The sequence below is a fragment of the Schistocerca piceifrons genome, chromosome 9, assembly GCF_021461385.2.
Source record: "Schistocerca piceifrons isolate TAMUIC-IGC-003096 chromosome 9, iqSchPice1.1, whole genome shotgun sequence".
NCBI classification, from domain to species: Eukaryota; Metazoa; Arthropoda; class Insecta; order Orthoptera; family Acrididae; genus Schistocerca; species Schistocerca piceifrons.
Window position 1 is genome coordinate 113,126,194 of NC_060146.1, and position 19,433 is coordinate 113,145,626.

The window sequence follows — 19,433 nt, forward strand, 5'->3', positions numbered from 1 at the left end:
CCTGTTGTTCCTCTAAACTTTCACTAAGACTAGCAATGTCATCAGTAGATCTTATTGTTGTCATCCTTTTACATTGATTTTAATCCCACTCATGAACATTTCCATCATTGCTTCTTCAGTGTGTAGATTGAATAAAAAAAGTGGTATACCTCCTGTCTTACAACTTTTTTTTAACATTCTTGGCTTTCCATTCTTGTTTTTCCTTCTTGGTTTTTGTACATATTGTGTATTTTGTATCTTTCCCATTGGTTTACATTTGTTGTCCTGGGAGCATCTTGCACCATTGCCAAATACTTCCTATAGCTCATCAGATACTTTGAACACATCTTGGTTTTCTTTAAAGTCTTGCTTCCATTATCAAGCGTAACTTCAGAATTGCCACTCTGGTACCTGTACCTTTCTGAAAACCAACTAAATGTCATCTAACAGAGCCTCGTAATTTTCTTTTCCATTCTTGTGTATATTATGCTTGTGATTGAATGTTAGAAGAAGGAAATTGAACAGGTTCCAAGGTGATCTCTGTATTTATGTAGCTTAAGCGTGATATTTGGTGGTGCTCTACAAAAATAAACAGTTGAATTGATGCTGCACATTAAAGATCTCTCCAATAACATTATTGTTTGGGTACAATTTGAGGTGCAAAACTGCCAATACATAGTTGAGTAAAACTGTTAATGGAATGTTGAAAGCAGGCTGTTTTCAAGTGAAGTCAAATAGAGAGCATCAGTCATTTTAAGGTTGTATGCAAACCTTAGCCTCATGATGATGTTGATGATGATGATGATGATGATTAACTGAGTTCAGTATGAACATTTAACAACTATCAGTTTACAATATTGGTGAACTTCTGCTCTCAGATGTTCAACATTTTTTCACAGAAATAAAGAAAATATCAAATTTCACTATGTTTCAAGGGAACTGCTGATATCACACTTTGTCATTAAAAATAACTGATTTTGTGTTGTAATATTATGAGAAGGAAGTTGCTACTCACCATATAGCAGAAATTTTGAGTCACCGATAGGCACAACAAAAAGACTCTCACAATTATAGCTTTTGGCAGTTAAGGCCTTCGTCAACAATAGGCACTCACAAACATGACTGCAGTCTTAGGCAACTGAAACCACACTGCAGTGGTTCATGGCTGAAACCTATAATTGTGAGAGTCTTTTTGTTGTGCCTATGTGCGACTGAGCATCTCTGCTATATGGTGAGTAGCAACTTTCTTTCTCATAATATTGTTGCATTCCATTCTGGATTTTCCATTATTTATTTACACAAAATTTTCATACATTTTGAAAGGTTTGTACCATAGTTTTCCTGTTCCTTCAGTTCTCCGCAATGTGCAAAAATTACCACACAACCTTTGTCAAGAATATCCATTATTTATTTTGCTTTGGCCATTAACAAATTGTAGCAGTGTTGCAAGTTTTTTGATGTAAATACTATGTTCTGATTTTTTAGAAGACTTGAGTACTGACCACCTCTATGTCAACATGACATCAAAACCTAATCTTCCTTTTGTAAGATGGACAGCCTTCCATACACTCACTTTCACTGTTTCGTAATGCTCTGAGCAACATGATACAGAGTTTATGTTTTCTCTCTTGTGGAGACACCACCATTTCCTATGACGTACATTCCATCATCCTCAACCATGTGACTCGGTGTTAAACCAGCTGGAGTTGTTGACATTTGATGCAATTGAACAAGGACATTATCTGCTGGACTGATTATAATGCCTACATGTACCTGTGCATTACAAATGTTCTATATAATGTTTCAGAATACCATGCATTTAGCTGTAATCACTTTGGTCAACGCGTTTGATTAGATGTGAAAGAAAGAAAGTGGACAGAGTATTTCTCTGTGATTTTGTCTGAAAGTTTGTTGTAGTCTCTCTCTTGCCTTGTGTGTTGTGGTCTTCAGTTTTATGTAGCTCTCCATGCTGTTCTGTCCTTTACAACCCTCTTCATATCTGCGTAACAGCATTGATTTCAGCCTGCTTAATGTATTAATGCCTGTCTCTCCCTCTGCAACTTTTACCCCTAGCACTTCCCTTCGCAACCAAAGTAGTGACTGCTTGCTGCCACAAGATGTGTCCTATCAACAACTCCCTTCTTTTACTGAAATTTTGCTATAAATTTCTTTTTTTCTCAATTCAGTACCTCCTGACTCATTATTCGATCCGCCCATCTAATCTTCAGCATTCTTCTGTAACAATACATCTAAAAACATCTATTATCTACTTGCCTGAACTGATTATTGTACACATTTGACTTCTGTACAAGATTACACTCCAGATAAATACCCTCGGCAAAGATTTCCTAATGCTTAACTTGATATTAGATATCTGCAAATTCCTCTTTATCAGAAATATTTTTCTCGCTGTAGCCGGTCTACATTTTATGTACTGTTTTCTTCAGCCATCATTAGTTACTCTTCTGGCCAAATTGCATAAGCCATCAACTACTTTTGGTGCACAATTTCATCATCTAATTCACTCAATATTGCACGATTTCACTTGACTGCACTGCATTAAGTTTGTTTTACCTCTTGTCTTATGAAGCATTTTTAAAACTGTTCCAGGAGTGTTCATCTTCAGAAGACTTTCTGAGCCCTAGCGCTCCCAGTATTGAGGACGACGACGAGGAAGACGAGGATGCAGTGAGTGAGGATGACTTTCAGGTGAGTCGTGTTTCCCGTGGCCTGTCCACCACTGGTGTGTTGCTGACAGCCATGTGCAGCAGAGGAAGGTCAAGCTATATATCATGTATAGTCCGATTCACAAAGAATGGCAGTTCATGCAGGCCGTAGCAAGGATGGGGATTATATTGTTGCCTGTTCCAAATAACAGTTGCATTACCTGTGTACATGTGCTTTGTGCTTGAAGAAAGCCTGTATCTTGCAGATTGCATCCCTCACTGCTTAAGTAGAATTTCTCACTTACGACCACCTCCACCACCACCACGACCACCACCACCACTTAAGACAACTCGGAAGAAATGGATTAAAAATTCAGTGAATAATTTACTATAATCACATTTAATACTCACATTGGCTATGATATTCACACAGCAGACAGCTCAGAACACTACTGAATGCTCATTGGCTGTTGTAGAACATGTGATGTAGGTACGTGGAATGAGCCTAAAGTACCCCGCCATAATTTGTGATTCCAAATATAGCTGTCTGTAAAATGTTAAATTTGCTTGTCATCCTTCATGCTAATGTAGTCTAGTGAATAGAGAATCTTAGTAACAAAAAGGTGCACCCCTCAGTGCATTATACTTCTTATAAAGAGGTATGCAGTGTGTTTAAAAAGTTCTCATATTTGTATGACAGATAGTGCTGTCAATACTAGAAATAAAATATCCTATAAACTTATGTCTGGAAATAAGTACTTGAAGTATGAACCATTCTGCTTATCTCTGGAGTGGGCAGTATTCAGAGGTGCAGACTATCTTTTTGCTGGTATTAATTGCTCATTTCTTACTGTTGTGTCTGTCTTTATTCGTACAAGGCGAACTCACATCCTGGCTCTTCTTCATACTTGGAGGATTTCAAGGTTTCCTAATGCTGTACAACAGAATACACACAAACAACTTGGTTATTCATCTTTAAAGATGAGAAAAGTTCAGAGTGCTATTAAGTACAAAACTTTTATCATCAGTTAATATAATTAGCAGTAACTCAGTCTGTATGTAGAAGCCTAGCAGTCATGGAGTTGCTGGATTAAATCCCAATTTATTTTTACTTGTTTTCGATTTCATATTTAGTACTAAGTAGAAATGTTGGTTATCAAATACTGGCTCATACTTTTAATAAAAATAACATATTTGTTAATAAAAGTGAAATGCAAGTAATAATAAATAAAGGTGCAAATAATGAGATTCTGACCAGGAAACTTACGATTACTAGAATTTCATGGTATGCACTCGGCTTGCAATGACAGCATTAAAACATAACAAATGTTTCGTACATACCTCAGCAATCTTCTAATTTTCAATTGCAGTTTTTAGAGTTTCTTTGAGATTTTTACTGTACTGCTGTAGGCATTTCATTACAGACTGTAAGTATGAAGAAAATCAAAGAGAGCAGATCAGTCTGTAAGGTCTTCTTGTTTGGGCTCTGATTGTAATGCTGTTGTCAGACAGTAGCACTTAAAACTGTCTCCTAAATCGGCTTAGATTGGTGTCTGTTGGAATTAGAATAAGATTAGTGATTCTGTGGAGTGCGAACAACATTAACAGAGGAATGGAGTTCTATTATTCCATATGGGATAAGGCAGACAAAAAAGCAGTCATAGTATAATGCTACAGTTTATCTAATTGTGTCAACTGACAGGTATATTTTGTATGCCTCAAGTGACCTCTTCAGTTTTGCATTGTGTGTGGAAAAGTATTCAGCGGTCTCTTCCAGCAACTTACAGACAAGTGATCATTTGCAAGTAGGATAAGGGATTGCAGTAGAATCCCTGCAGTTTGTAAACCAGATAAAGGGGAACAAGCGTTACAATGAAAAGAAAAAGATCCTGAGACAAGTGTGCAAGTGTTTAATTCTCCATGAACACTCTATGCAAACTGTCAAGCCACAAGACCTCAATGGCAGATTACACTTCTGTCAATGGATCCTAAGATGGAGAGCTAAAGATGCGCAGTTCATGGCTTGCATTTAATGTGCATGTCAGGATGGTAGCAGGTGGGCATCTGGGGTGTTTTCCCTCTACAGAAATTGATAAATGCCAGGATTCATGGAAAAGGTGGACTTTATTGCTAAAAGTTACCACTAAGTTATACACCATTCATGTAAATTGGCTATGGCCATGGAGTAAACCGCACATTGTATGAAAAGAGCATTTCACCCTCAATAGGAAGCATGGGACCCAGCCAAGAGTACTGTGGAGTAGTTTATGTAACAGCTCATGCCACTGCCCGAGGCTAAGTTAAAATGATGGAAGTAAAATACAGTAAAAGTTTTTACTATAGTTATTTGTTGCCATGTACAATTTCTTCCCCCTTCCATGAGAGGCAGTTATGGGTGTGTGATTTTTACAATTGTTGACACTAATCACTCTGAATGATCAATCCAAAACACACAGTTTTTCTTTTGATGTACATGGAAGATGGCCAACATTAGTGTTTCTTATTTAAAAAGGGGCCTTAAAGCTAGTGGAGGGTTGAATTCTCATTTTGAAAGTTGATCGTAAAATATGCACTAAGGGCAGAGGGGTACAAAGTTTGTTTTTACTTTACAGTACCATGATCCATTGGTGTCACTTGAGTTGTTCATAATTGGAAGTCTCTGTTAATATAATGTATTTTTTCTACACACTTTGCAAAGCCATCGGAGTTAGTGCAGCAGCCGGTAGTGGAATGCATGCCTGGAGCCAATGCACTGGTAGGCACCGTGGTGCTGACTGGCTCGGCTGGAAGCGTTGTCATCCAGGCACTGTAATACGTCCCCGGAGTCAAAATGGATAGAGGGTCGACTGGCCGAATGAGAGGATGTCAAGTACCTGCGACTGCAACACTCACAGGCAGGAGTCATGTCAATGGGGGCTCAACAGACTCAGAATAAACAGGGGTAATTCAACAATATGAATACAGAACAGGCCTGTAAGAGGTGTAATTGGCAATTAAAAAAATGAAGTATTATTATTTTCATTGCAAATAGTTTACTTTTACTCATGGTATCTGAAAACTACTTGCCCGTAACCTGTCTTTCATAAATTTGCTTGTAACTTAAATAGATAGTTATAGAAAGCTATTGGGAGGGCTATGCCTGTGAAGTGATGTGACTCATCAGAAGTTACCAATGGTATTCACCCTTTGGCTAGGGGTTCTGGTACAACTTGTGGTGGTGGCCCACGGACTTACCGTAGCCATATTTATTCAAAATCCATACAATAATTGTAATGATTAGTAGAGATGCAGGCACAGACATAACCCTTGGAACGACCACCCGATTGGAATAATTCTGAGCGTACCATTCAGCAATGTGCATGGTAGCATGGTCAAGAGTAATTTGTCCATGTTCCTTGACTAGGAGTCCATTTATAGGCTGTAAGAGGTGGCTTTGAGATGTGTTGGATAATGTCAGGTAGGGTAAGGGTACTGATACTTCAGGCAGGTACAGCAGGAATGGCTTAAGACCAACATTATGGGTATAAAGCAAATTAGCTGAAAATTTAATAGTAGAAGTGATGTTCAGTAAAAGGCTGCTGTCTGCTAAGGTGATATTGCATGCCTGAGACACGGACATAGTCTGGTAACAAGTTGGGAAGATTGTAGTAAGCTGATGCATGGAATACATTAGACTATTGCCGACAGGGGTGAACCAAGGCCATGCATTGTCAGAACAATGCGAGGGCAAGAAGAGCTAGTAGTTTCTTCGAGAAACATTGTCAGCTCATACCTCTTTACCTGGGTATTAAGTGATAAAGAGGGACACATGTAGTAATTGGTGTGTGAACAAGACTGAAGGTCATTGAGATGGGAGGTAGCATGCGTTTGACGATCTCTGCTAATTACCGGTATGTCATTGGTTTGCTAGAGTATGTGTTTTTGAATTGTAGGCCAGATAACTGGGAATGGGTGTAAGTGGTAGCATTCAACCTTGCAGTTGGCACATGTGATGGGTGTGCTTGCTGATTGGAACAAATGTACCTGAGCAGTGGAGGAATATCATGATAGAGTTGATTCCCAAATAGTATAAATCAGCTGCATGGGTGGCAACAAGTGGGATGACATATCAGTGAGAAACACTGTGTAAGAACATCTTTACGGTTAGTAAGTTAGGGCTTAGTTTTTGTTGTAGGCCTAACTGAATAGTAGTATGAAGGGTATTGACATGCAGTTGGAGTGCATGTGTATTGTTGAGTAAGATCTGTGGCGCTCTGGTTACTTCAAGAGAAGACGTATTCATTAGCTCATGGCACACATTAACCAATTCCAGCTGTATCGAGCTTCTCAATTCTTCATAGTGGTGTATTAAATTGTTGGGTGGTTGATAACCTTCTATCTTCAATATGTTCAAGACATACGTGCTTGGGTACAAGAATCTCATGGTTTTTGTTGGAAAGGGACGTGATTGGTTCAAAGTGTTGTCCCATCGATCAGCATTAGTCTGATCAGGAGTGCCAAATACTGTTTTCAGTATCATATTACCTGCATTAAACTGAGCTCGTTTTACCCGATGGGATGGTACCGTGTTTGCGGTGCTTTCCAATTGTTTCTGGGCGGCAGTAAGTACCTGTTTGACATCCCATAGGGTATGAAGGGTCTCAGTATGGCCTAAAAGGCAGAGTATTGATTTATAAAAAATTAAACAATTGGTAACCTGTTTTAAGGCTGTTTCTTCTTCTTGTAAAACTGTCAAATTCAAGTCGGTCACTATGAACATTTGATGTGACAGGTACAAGAAGTTATCCAAATGTTTGAATGCCATACCTGATGAAGATGGATGGTTTGGAAAGGGTGGAGCACCCTCAATACTAATGAGTAGGACGAATGCAATATAGCATCTCACCATCAAGAAAGTGTACAAGACTCTTGACTAACACGGTAGTTCTGTTTGGATCGGGTCGACAGCTATACCAACTTGACCACCAGGCTCCTACAATGAACCAACATACTAGTTACTATAAAAGTGTTATCGGGGGGGAGGGGGAGAACTCTGCTGACACCGATTAATAAATACATAAATGACACAGATAATCCTAGCAATCTAAAGAAGCTGAAAGCTATACCAGACACGGACACCAAGATGTTACTTGATGGTGAATATATCACCTTTTTGGACTGGAGATTTTCACTCCACCGCAGAGCAAAAATTTCATTCTGGAACCAGCCCCCAGGCTGTGGCTAAGCCATGTCTCCGCAATATCCTTTCTTCCAGGAGTGCTAGTTTTGCAGGTTCGCAGAAGTGCTTCTGTGAAGTTCGGAAAGTAGGAGACGAGGTACTAGTGGAAGTAAAGCTGTGAGGATGGGGCGTGAGTCGTGCTTGGGTAGCTCAGTTAGTAGAGAACTTGCCCGCGAAAGGCAAAGGTCCTGAGTTTGAGTCTTGGTCCGGCACACGGTTTTAATCTGCCAGGAAGTTTTGAAAGTGCATAGTTCGCCATTTTTGATTTATAACATTTTACAAACTTGTGCAAACAGTGCAGACATAAAGTCTGAGCCTTGATCAGTAAGTATTGCATCAGGACTTCCGAAAGGCAGGACAAAGTGATTGTCAAAGGCGCAAGCAATAGTTTCAGTGCTCATATCCACAATTGGTACCAAAATTAAGTATCTAGAAAAATGATCATTAATAGACACTATATATTTATTATTTTTGGTGCTTTGTGGAAATGGGCCGCAGATACCTAGAGCCACAATTTGAAATGGTTTCACTGCTTCTGGTAAGGTCTGTAAGGGAACTTTAGTCCTTGGTGGAGGCGCCCTTTGCACACAAGGCAGACAGTGTTTGTCTGTCAACCTCTCCACCAATAATTTGAGGCTATTCTTGCATTAGTGGCTCAGTGCCCATTTTGTCAGGCCTGTAAACTGTCATGACACTGTGCTATTATTTGTTGTTGCAATTCTTTAGATATTACTACTTTGTTACCCACCGGTGTCTTATGATATACTATACCATCTTCTGTAACAAAATCAATTTGTGATGCATACCGGTGGCATTCTACATCTCTTTTCCTTGTAATTCTTCCAGTTGTTCTATGGAAACCTCATCTTTTTGCACAACTCTAACCTTCCTGTTTAGGCCGTCGGCATTGCTGTGCAGGCGACCAGGCATATGCCGAACTGTATGGTCGTATACTGACAATTTTAATTCCCATCTAGTCAAGTGACTATTGGGATCTTTTAAGCTTAACATCCACACTAAAGCAGCGCAGTCCATAACCTCAATAAACTGACATAACACTTAAAGTAATTTGTTCCAAACATGAGAGCGAGCAACTCCTCAGTGGTACTGTAATTAATTTCTGCTGAATTCATTTGTCTGGAGGTGTAAAAAATTGGTCTTTTCTCGCCATTATAGTCATGCCTTAAAACAGTTCCGACAGTGTAATCTGAAGTGTATGTCAAAAGAATAAAAGGTTTTTCAAAATCTGGATATACAGGATGTCCCATTTATCTTGACTACCCTAAATAACTGTTTTCCAGATGCATATTAAAAAAATGTTTCAAGCAAATGTTCTTTAGCTGTCAGGATGACATCAATCAGCAAGGTTGCCTTCATTGTAGCTTTGTTTTTTACAAAGATATGAACAGTGGTATGACTTTTTTAAATGGCACCCAGTATTTTTTCAGTAATTCATTTCCTCTCGTAAAGACCTATTCAAAAATGTATCACAGTGTACCATTCACTGAAACACAACATTATTCATTACATAACACAACACTGACTTTGAGCCTGGGATCACAAACTCATCCACTTGCTGGAGTTGTCAGAAAACAAATGAAAACCAAGTAAAAACATAGCACAAAATTAACTTTGAATGTTCTCCTTCTGGGCAATGGTACAGGAGAGTCAAAGGTGCTCAAAATGGTGATCCTGGACACTGATACACTGGGGCAAACATTGAATGTAGGAATTATTTACTGTATCCAGTGTTGCCTACTGAAGAGAATTACAAGCAACCACTATACGTTCCTGCATGTCCTCTGGAGTTGTTGGAATATCACGATAGACAACGTCTTTAATGCATCCCCAAAGAAAAAAGTCCAGAGGATTTAAATCAGGAGACCTAGCAGGCCAAGTAACTGTTCCTCCTCAACCAATCCATCTGGCAGGATACCTTCGGTTCAGAACACAATGTGCACATAAGGCATTATGTGCTGGACATCGATCGTGTCAATACCACATAAGTGTTCTGGTTCTTATCGGCACTTCATCCAGAAGAGGAGGAAGAATTCATCTGAGGAAGTTGACATACGCTGTGCTGTTTAGACTACCACTGATGAAATAAGGGCCAATAATTATAGTACCAAGCATCTTACACCAGACGTTAACTCTCCATTGATGCTGATGTTCCACCTGCCGAAGCCATCGTGGTTGTTGCTGGACCAATAATGCATGTTCCATGTATTTACCTGTCCTTTGTTTGAGAAGGAACATTCATTTGTAAATAGAACATCGGAGAAGATGTTCGGGTTGGCGAGGATTTGCTGCTGTGTCCACTGACAGAACTGTACATGATTCTGGTAATCATTCCCACGTAATTCTTGATGTAGTGTACATGATAAGGATGGAACCAGTGATGTGTAAGAATATGATATACACTTGTTTTAGGAATGCCAAGCAGTTGAATGGAATGGACAGTGTCTTGAAAGGAGGGCATAAGATGAACATTAACAAAAGCAAAACGAGGATAATGGAATCTAGTTGAATTAAGTTGGGTGATGCTGAGGGAATTAGATTAGGAAATGAGACACTTAAAATAGTAAAGGAGTTTTGCTATTTGGGGAGCAAAATAACTGGTGATGGTCAAAGTAGAGAGGATACAAAATGTAGACTGGTAATGGCAAGGAAAGCATTTCTGAAGAAAAGAACTTTGTTAACATCGAGTATTGATTTAAATGTCAGGAAGTCATTTCTGAAAGTATTTATATGGAGTGTAGCCATGTATGGAAGTGAAACATGGAAGATAAATAGTTTGGACAAGAAGAGAATAGAAGCTTTAGAAATGTGGTGCTACAGAAGAATGCTGAAGATTAGATGGGTAAATCATTTAACTAATGAGGAGGTATTGAGTAGAATGGGAAGAAGAGGAGTTTGTGGTACAACTTGACTAGAAGAAGGGATCGGTTGGTAGGACATGTTCTGAGGCATCAAGGGATCACCAATTTAGTACTGGAGGGCAGGATGGAGTAAAAATTGTAGAGGGAGACCAAGAGATGAATATACTAAGCAGATTCAGAAGGATGTAGGCTGCAGTAGGTACTGGGAGATGAAGAAGCTTGCACAGGGTAGAGTAGCATGGAGAGCTGCATCAAACCAGTCTCAGGACTGAAGACGACAACAATAAACAACAATAATCTCTTGTTCATGCTCTTGTGTGCTCACATGTGGATTCGTAGCAACGGAAGCTAGAAAGTAACTGCGGCTGCTTTGTCTGTGTGAATGCTATGACGATTACGTTGTCATGGGTAGAAACTTCCCGTTTCCTGAAGTGTTGGAGCAAGATGAGAAAACATCCATCGGGAAGGTGGGTTCTTATCAGGATATCACTTTCTGTACAGTTCCGCTGCCTGCGTAGCATTTCACCTACCTTCAACAACAACAACAACAACAACAACAACAATAAAAGAAATGTTATGTTGATTTTGTTTGTAGGAAGGACAGCCTTTACTGTATGCCTACTCTACACAACAGTTTTTAAAGGGGCTAAACCGCTGTACTAAATGTACCCGTGCATAAGAAAACAGTATTGCAATTATTGTTCTGCTAACAGTTCTATTCCAGTTTTATTTTACTTCACATTGTGATAAGGCTAATATCACCTCACGAAAATTTCTCCATTGTGTTATCCATACCATACCTTTGCACTGTTACATTAATACCTGTTATTATCTTGTGTGGCATGAGTTCTGTGCACTTCATTCTGTAGACCTCCTACTATATGGAAGAAAAATAGAAAGTGTTAGCCTGGTGTACACATCCTAGCAAATTAGTAAACTAACTGTGGTGAGGTCTGTACAAGCGGAAATAATATTTGTGAAGGCAGGGTGTGTGTTGCACAAGAAGCAGAAATGCTTCTCTGGAACTGTGGCTGGCAGTGCTGTATTCTCTGACACTAATGGTAAGACTAGTGTCTAAAATATCAGTTTCTCTGTTTCATAATGTTTGACAGAAATCGCTTTTCCTCTTAATTGTTGAAGCAGGTTTATCAATAACATAGTTTGAAAAAGATTTCTTACCTAAGTGCATGTCAAAACAACAAGCTTTCTGCATCATTCATAAATATTTATTGAACACTATAGTTTTTTATGCAAATATTTGTCAAGATTACAACATAGAAAACAGTGCTTGCTATTTTGAACTGTTTAAACAGTAACTTTCAGATCTGGAAGTTGTTATAAAAAGGTACAAGTTAGAAATACTTCAGAGTACCATAGAATTAACGAGAGTAATTGTGCAAAAGCAGGATACATGCTTGCAATGTCTGTATGGAGAGAATAGGTACGACACTTAATTATTTCAGTGTTGACATTCTCAAGCAAATGCCAACTATAGAAAAAAGTAAAATATAATTGTAAGAGTATGATCCAAAGTTAGTGGTATGAAGCCACATGCAAATGAAATTTCAGTAAAAACATATCTTACAGTCATATTTACGATATATGTATGTCAAACATAGTGTGTGAACATCATTGTGGTAATGATCAAATAACTTACAGATGGGTGACTTCATCAGCACATGCCGATATTTTGACAGGATATTTTTGAGGCAAAATTGTGGAGAGTAAGTGCTGTACAAAGAAATTTAAAACCTCAGTTTGCAGAGGAACTCTGGAAAAATTCTCCCCCCTCCCTCCCTCCCTCCCTCTTTTTGCTGCCCCTCCTTCCCTCCCTCCCTCCCTCTTCTTCCTCCCTCCCTCCCTCCCTCTTCTTCCTCCCTCCCTCCCCCTCTCTTGTCCCTCCCTCCCTTCCTCTCTTCTCCCTCCTTCCCTCCCTCCCTCCCTCCCTCTCTTCTCCCTCCCTCCCTCCTCCCTCTTCCCCCTCCCTCCTCCCTCTTCCCCCTCCCTCTCCCACTCCAACCTCCCTCTCCCACTCCACTCCAACCTCCCTCCTCCCTCACTCAATCCAACCTCCCTCTCCCCCTCCCTCCTCCCCTCCCCCCTCCCTCCCTCTACCCCTTCCTCCTCCCCTCCATCTCCCCCTCCCTCTACCCCTCCCTCCTCCCCTCACTCCCCCTCTCATCACCCTCTCACATTGCCCCTCTCACTCTCTTACTCCCTTACTCTGTTATCCCCTTACTCTCTCACCCCCTCCCTCTCTCTCACCCCCTCCCTCTCTCTCACCCCCTCCCTCTCTCTCACCCCCTCCCTCTCTCTCACCCCCTCCCTCTCTCTCACCCCCTCCCTCTCTCTCACCCCTCCCTCTCTCTCACCCCTCCCTCTCTCTCTCACCCCTCCCTCTCTCTCTCACCCCTCCCTCTCTCTCTCTCACCCCTCCCTCCCTCTCTCACCCCTCCCTCTCTCTCATCCCCCTCCCTCTCTCTCATCCCCTTCCCTCTCTCTCATCCCCCTCCCTCTCTCTCATCCCCCTCCCTCTCTCTCATCCCCATCCCTCTCTCTCATCCCCATCCCTCTCTCTCATCCCCATCCCTCTCTCTCATCCCCCTCACTCTCTCTCATCCCCATCCCTCTCTCTCATCCCCCTCACTCTCTCTCATCCCCATCCCTCTCTCTCATCCCCCTCACTCTCTCTCTCATCCCCCTCACTCTCTCTCATCCCTTTCCCCCCCTCTCTCATCCCACTCCCCCTCTCTCATCCCCTTCCCCCTCTCTCTCACCCCATCCCACTCTCTCTCACCCCTTCCCTCCTCTCTCATCCCGTTCCCCCTATCTCTCATTCCCTCCTCCTCTCTCCCCTCCCCTTCTCTCCCCTCCCCCTCTCCCCCGCCCCTTCCACTCCCCTCCCCTTCGCCTCCCCCTCTCCTCTAGCCTCCCCTTCCCCTACCCCTCTCCTCCCCTCCCCTCATACACCCTCTCCCCTCCTTTCCTACACCCTCATCCCCTCTCCCCTCCCCTTTCCTCATCACCTCTCCCCTTTCCTCCTCACCCCTCCCTTCCTCCTCACCCCTCCCCTTTCCTCGTGCCCTCCCCCCTTTCCTCGTGTCCTCCCCCCTTTCCTCGTGTCCTCTCCCCTCCCCTTTCCTCGTGCCCTCTCCCGTCTCCTTTCCTCGTGCCCTCTCCCCTCCCCTCCCCTCCCCTCCCCTCCCCTCCCCTCCCCTCCCCTCCCCTCCCCTCCCCTCCCCCCTCCCATCCCCTTTCCTCATGCCCTCTCCCCTTTCCTCCCCTCCCCTCCCCTTCCCTTTCCTCCCCTCTGCTTTCCTCCCCTCTGCTTTCCTCCCCTCTGCTTTCCTCCCCTCTGCTTTCCTCCCCTCTGCTTTCCTCCCCTCTGCTTTCCTCCCCTCCGCTTTTCTCCCCTCCGCTTTTCTCCCCTCCGCTTTTCTCCCCTCCGCTTTTCTCCCCTCCGCTTTTCTCCCCTACCCTTTCCTCCCCTACCCTTTCCTCCCCTACCCTTTCCTCCCCTACCCTTTCCTCCCCTACCCTTTCCTCCCCTCCACTTTCATCCCCTCCCCTTTCATCCCCCCTTTCATCCCCTCCCCTTTCATCCCCTCCCCTTTCATCCCCTCCCCTTTCATCCCCTCCCCTTTCATCCCCTCCCCTTTCATCCCCTCCTCTCGCCACCCCTCCCATTTCCTCTCTCATCTCCCCTCCCATTTCCTCCTCTCCCCTCCACTCCCCTTTCCCACGCCCCTCCCCCCCCTTTCCCAGGCCGCTCTCCCCTCCCCTTCCCAGGCCGCTGTCCCCTCCCCTTTCCCAGGCCGCTCTCCCCTCCCCTTTCTCACTCCCCTTTCCCCTTCCCCTTTCCCACGCCGTTCCCCCTCCCCTTCCCCCCTCCCCTTCCCCACGCCCCTTCCCCACGCCCCTCCCCCTTCCCCCTCTCCCCCACCTTACCCCTTCTCCCCCATCTTACCCCTTCTCCCCCACCTTCCCCCTTCTCCCCCACCTTCCCCCTTCTGCCCCACCTTCCCCCTTCTGCCCCACCTTCCCCCTTCTGCCCCACCTTCCCCCTTCTCCCCCACCTTTGCCCTTCTCCCCCACCTTCCTCCCTCTCCCCCACCTTCTCCCTCTCCTTATTGGGAGGACGACGATTCAATCCTGTGTCCAGGCATCCTGATTTAGGTTTTCCGTTATATCTCAAAATTGCTCCAGGCAAATGCTGGGTTGGTTCCTTTGAAAGGGCATGGCAAATTTCTTTCCTCATTCTTCCGTAATCCGATGAGACCGATTAACTTGCTGTTTGATCTTCCCCAAGCAACCCAACCCAATCTCCCTCTCTCCACCCTCTGGCCCCCTCTTTGCCCTCCTCCACCCTTTCTCTCTCTCTCTCTCTCTCTCTCTCTCTCTCTCTCTCTCTCTCTCTCTCTCTCTCTCCTCTCTCTCTCTCTCTAAATGCTAGCACCATCAAAAACCAAAGATGACTGATGCCAGAAGTTATCAATAGTGGAATTAATAATCAACATGCAAGGAAGCATTTACTCTGTCCCCTCTACTTTTGACAAGGGAGAGACCAGTATTCTGTGCAGAATTTGAACAAAATCGAACATCTTTATTTATAAGCTTACTTGCTACCTTAATTTCAACTGCTTCCTTAAGAACACTATTTTAGTAGCTGAACGTACTTGTCAGAATCTCTGTGTTGTTATATTCCATGGGGTGAACTGTGACAAGAGAATGTTCTGCAATGTCAGATTTACTTGGCTGTTGTAAGCATGTGTGATGCTTCTGCTCAGTACACCAGTCCTCCACAATCTTGATAATCTGACCAATATGTGACATGTTACAATTCCTGGAATATCATAAACACCCACCTTATGCAAACCAAGATCATTCATTACACAACCAAAAAGGATTGTGATCTTAGATGGTGGTTGATAAACACTTATCACCTCATATTTCCACAAAATACAATCAGTTCTGTTAGAAATGCTCCCTGTGTATGACAAAAAGACAATAAAATTTTGTAGCACTTCTGTATTATCACCACTCACCCAGTGCACAGTTGGTCAATAGTGCAATGCTTGTCTGGTCTGTCTTTCACTATAACCATTCTTATGAAAGGTGATCTTGAGATGGGCTAACTCATTGGACTAACTCTCTCGTTCCAAGATAACATGGGCTCCATGAATGAAGGTATGAAATATCCTTCACGTTGATCTGGATGGTGACAACTATCAGCCCACAGATACAAATTAGAGTGAGTAGGCTTCCTCTATACGGCATGTCCCAGTGTACCAGCAGCTTTCCTCCTGACCAACACATCAAGGAAAGCAGACAATCATCCTTTTCTACCTCCATTATGGAGCAGATATGTGGGTGGATTTAATTCAGGTGTTCCAAAAGTATGTGGAAGTCAACAGACATCAAAATAGTTTGTTAATTTAGCACCAAAATTAATCTCAATCAATCCTAATAAATTAGATGGGGGAATGTAACTGAGCTGAGAGACCACATCAAAACTTCTAGAGTAACATTGTCTATGAAAGACATACCCTCTAAACAGCATAAGAAATCCTCCAATTTCTGCTATAAGGATCAAGAGAATAGCAAGGTATTTTGCTGCATGATACATCACAATCTGACGAAGAGGGACCTTTTCTTTATGGACCTTAAAAGACTATATAACATAGGGGTAACAGTACAGTAAGAATTAAGATTCTAGATAGTCTCCTGTGACAAGGAACTTTTCTTCAGAAGGCTGTTAGTTTTTCTCTTGGCTCTTTTGTGGGATCAGCACTGTTCCTGCAGTCTGCTGAATCAGTTAGTAACACTGCATCTTTTGAACATAGCCCTGCTTGTCCAAAACATTGGTAGTATTGCTCTTGTCTGTAAGTAAAATAACAATATCTGGATGAACTGCACTCCAAGTGAATATAAAGCAGCTCTCTCAGTTGCTATTATATTACTCTTGGGTGGACGTGCCCCAGTCAACACGACACGGTTCTCTCCTAACCTCCTCTGCAACATCAGGAGATAGTTTAAAACCAGCCTGTTCAACAGAACTAATTAAATCAACCACTGGCAAATGCTTGGGCGTTGATGCAAAATTTAAACCTTTTCCTAACATAGCTAACCACAACCTTTATCCATGTGATTTATCACACAGTTTCAAGATGTGTGTTGCCAAATCTTTTTTTTACCCTGTGAGGGATAAATGTTCATTGGGAAAAAGAAACGGGATTTCATTTCTTTACCATGGACAAATGAAACACAAAATTACTTTTTGTGATTTATTGGTCTTCATTATATTTTAATGAAGAATTTGTAAGTTTTAACATTCATTTGTTCGATTTCCCATATTAAAAAAAAGCAATGCAGCTATAACCATTGTTGAAAATGGTCATTAATTCACTTTTTATCAAATTTGAGGTGCATTTATTTCGTACATCATTCCATTTCAATCTCATCTGTGAAAAAAAACTTCCTGCGAAGCAGTTGAAGCTAGGGGTACTATAGATAAACGAAAAGGCTTGAAAAATGTTAAGGATTTAATTCTTGGAAAACGTATATTTGATTTTCTTCCATTTGTTAATTAGACCTTTACTTGTGACATCAAAAGACTGTGCCACAGCTAGGCTTCTTTTAATTATTCGAAATTCTTGGTATTAGGGATCCATGTTCAGGTAAATGATCCTTAACAGTTCCACAACTTTTTGAAAATGGTTGTAATTTATTGGTGGGTTAAAAACAGCATCGTGGAAGGGGTGTTGTTTTCTGAGAAAACAAATGTCCCACAAAATTGGTACGGAACTGCAGGAAATCGTTCTGAATAGATTCTTTTGTATTAATGCTTAATTCACTTATTTCTCATGTTACTTCCAAAAAAGTTGTCTTTTATTTTTTGCTCAACCTTTCTTTGAATCCCATGCATTTTTGCATGCATCTCAACAGCAGACGGAGATTCTGACTCAGCCTTCTTCATTGGTTCTACCAAAAACATTACATTATCCAGAAATGACAAATACACCAAAGTTTTCTTTCTTCTTCTTCACATGTGATTATCTTTTCTAATAATTCATTGTGGAATTATAGAAAATGAGATTTTAGGGCAGGCCATATTTTTAATATTCTTTCAACAGCAGGACTAAGAGATAAGGATCTTGGGGTAACATGTTTTATTATTTCCTCCGATTGCATCTCATTCACTTTGAGTTGGAGTTGCAAGTCCACTCTTCATTTTGCAGATCTACTGAACTGAATGCCTATATTCAGCATCAAACTTTCTACAGCTACTTTTAGGTTACCAGTATTGTATTTTGCAGCATTGTAGAGAGCATGGACGGGCAACCAGCTTTGGAAATTTTATCATTTTCAGCTAAAAGAAGTATATAAATGAAATATTTTCTACCAAAGTTTACACTAGTATTGTCAACAGTGAATGCCAAAACTTTATTGAAAGATAGTCCATTCTTGTCCACTGTGTCTGTTAATAACTTTGAAACTTGATATGCACATTCTTCATTACAGTATACAAATTCCAGCAGATGGTTTACAACAACAGTATCATAATTAAAGTATCGTCAGCAATTTGGAAACATTTTTCTATTTTTTATTGCTTGCATCTGTCACTACAGAAAAACATATATTTGATTCATTGGACAATACTTTGCATGCAGTAGTTTCTGCTTTGTTCTTGCACAGCTAAAATTTCAGCACTTTTTGACACTCTGTGGATACATGCTAATAATTTGTTTGTAGAATCCATACTATTGTAACTAAGAGAATGCTTTACCACGTGATGAACAGATGTATGTTCTCCAGCAGTAATCTTGTCCATCTCTAAGGCAGGTGGTTCAGGCGTTGAGAAATATTTGAATGAGGTACTGGATCCTCTAATCATCATCCGATACACAAAAGATGATGGTTTGTGTGTGATGAGGCACAGACGGAGATTGCATTGTTGACAGTTCCAAGCAACCATTGTGGTAAGCGCATGCCCGTGCTTTCTGTTTGAAGAAAGTGTATATCCTGCAAATTATGTATCTCAGTTACTTATGCAGAATTTATCACTTATCACCACAATCGACAATGACAACTTGCAAAAAATGGAATTGAAATTCATTAAACAATGTGCTACTATCACGTTTAATGCTTGCATTTATGTACAGCATTCACAGCAGAGGGCTTCGAAGATACTGAACGCTCTTTGGCTGTCAGAGCGTACATAACGTAGGTGTGCAGAACTGTCCTAAACTCAATTGCCATTGTTCGTGACTCCAACTATATCAACAGTCATTTGAGATGCATGTTGTTTTACATCAGTGGCGCTTCCATGAGCATAGAGGAATCTTTATTGCAGAGGCGACAGTACACCTTGTATGAGTTTTCTTGTCTTAACCAGGAATAACTATTTTCCCAGTTTGGATTATACTTGGTAAGCCTTTTGGCTTTCTTAGAAAGTATTCCATCACCTGTAGAAGAATTATCTGTGTTACTGTCACTTAAACCACACATTTTGTCTACAGTTTTAGAAATATTTCATGAGCGTAACACATTCAACACTCAGCAGTTGTCACAAAACAATGAAAAACTTTTAAACTAGGATGACATTCAAGAATGGAATTAAAAAATCCTATCAGTATTGTTAATACATGTTGACACGGCATTTAAATGCGTTAGCAAAGGGACGAAAATGTT

General features: G+C 41.5%; 1 protein-coding gene across 10 annotated transcripts in view; it reads left to right on the forward strand.

Moving 5' to 3' along the window:
• The window catches only part of LOC124717080 (zinc finger protein 501-like), a 133,404-nt gene that overhangs the window by 61,381 nt on the left and 52,590 nt on the right, over window positions 1-19,433 (forward strand). For all 10 annotated transcript variants that reach the window (XM_047243773.1, XM_047243777.1, XM_047243774.1 and 7 more), the window contains one exon: window positions 2,590-2,688. In XM_047243773.1, coding sequence (XP_047099729.1) covers window positions 2,590-2,688 — 99 coding nt within the window. The remainder of the gene's footprint in view (window positions 1-2,589; window positions 2,689-19,433) is intronic.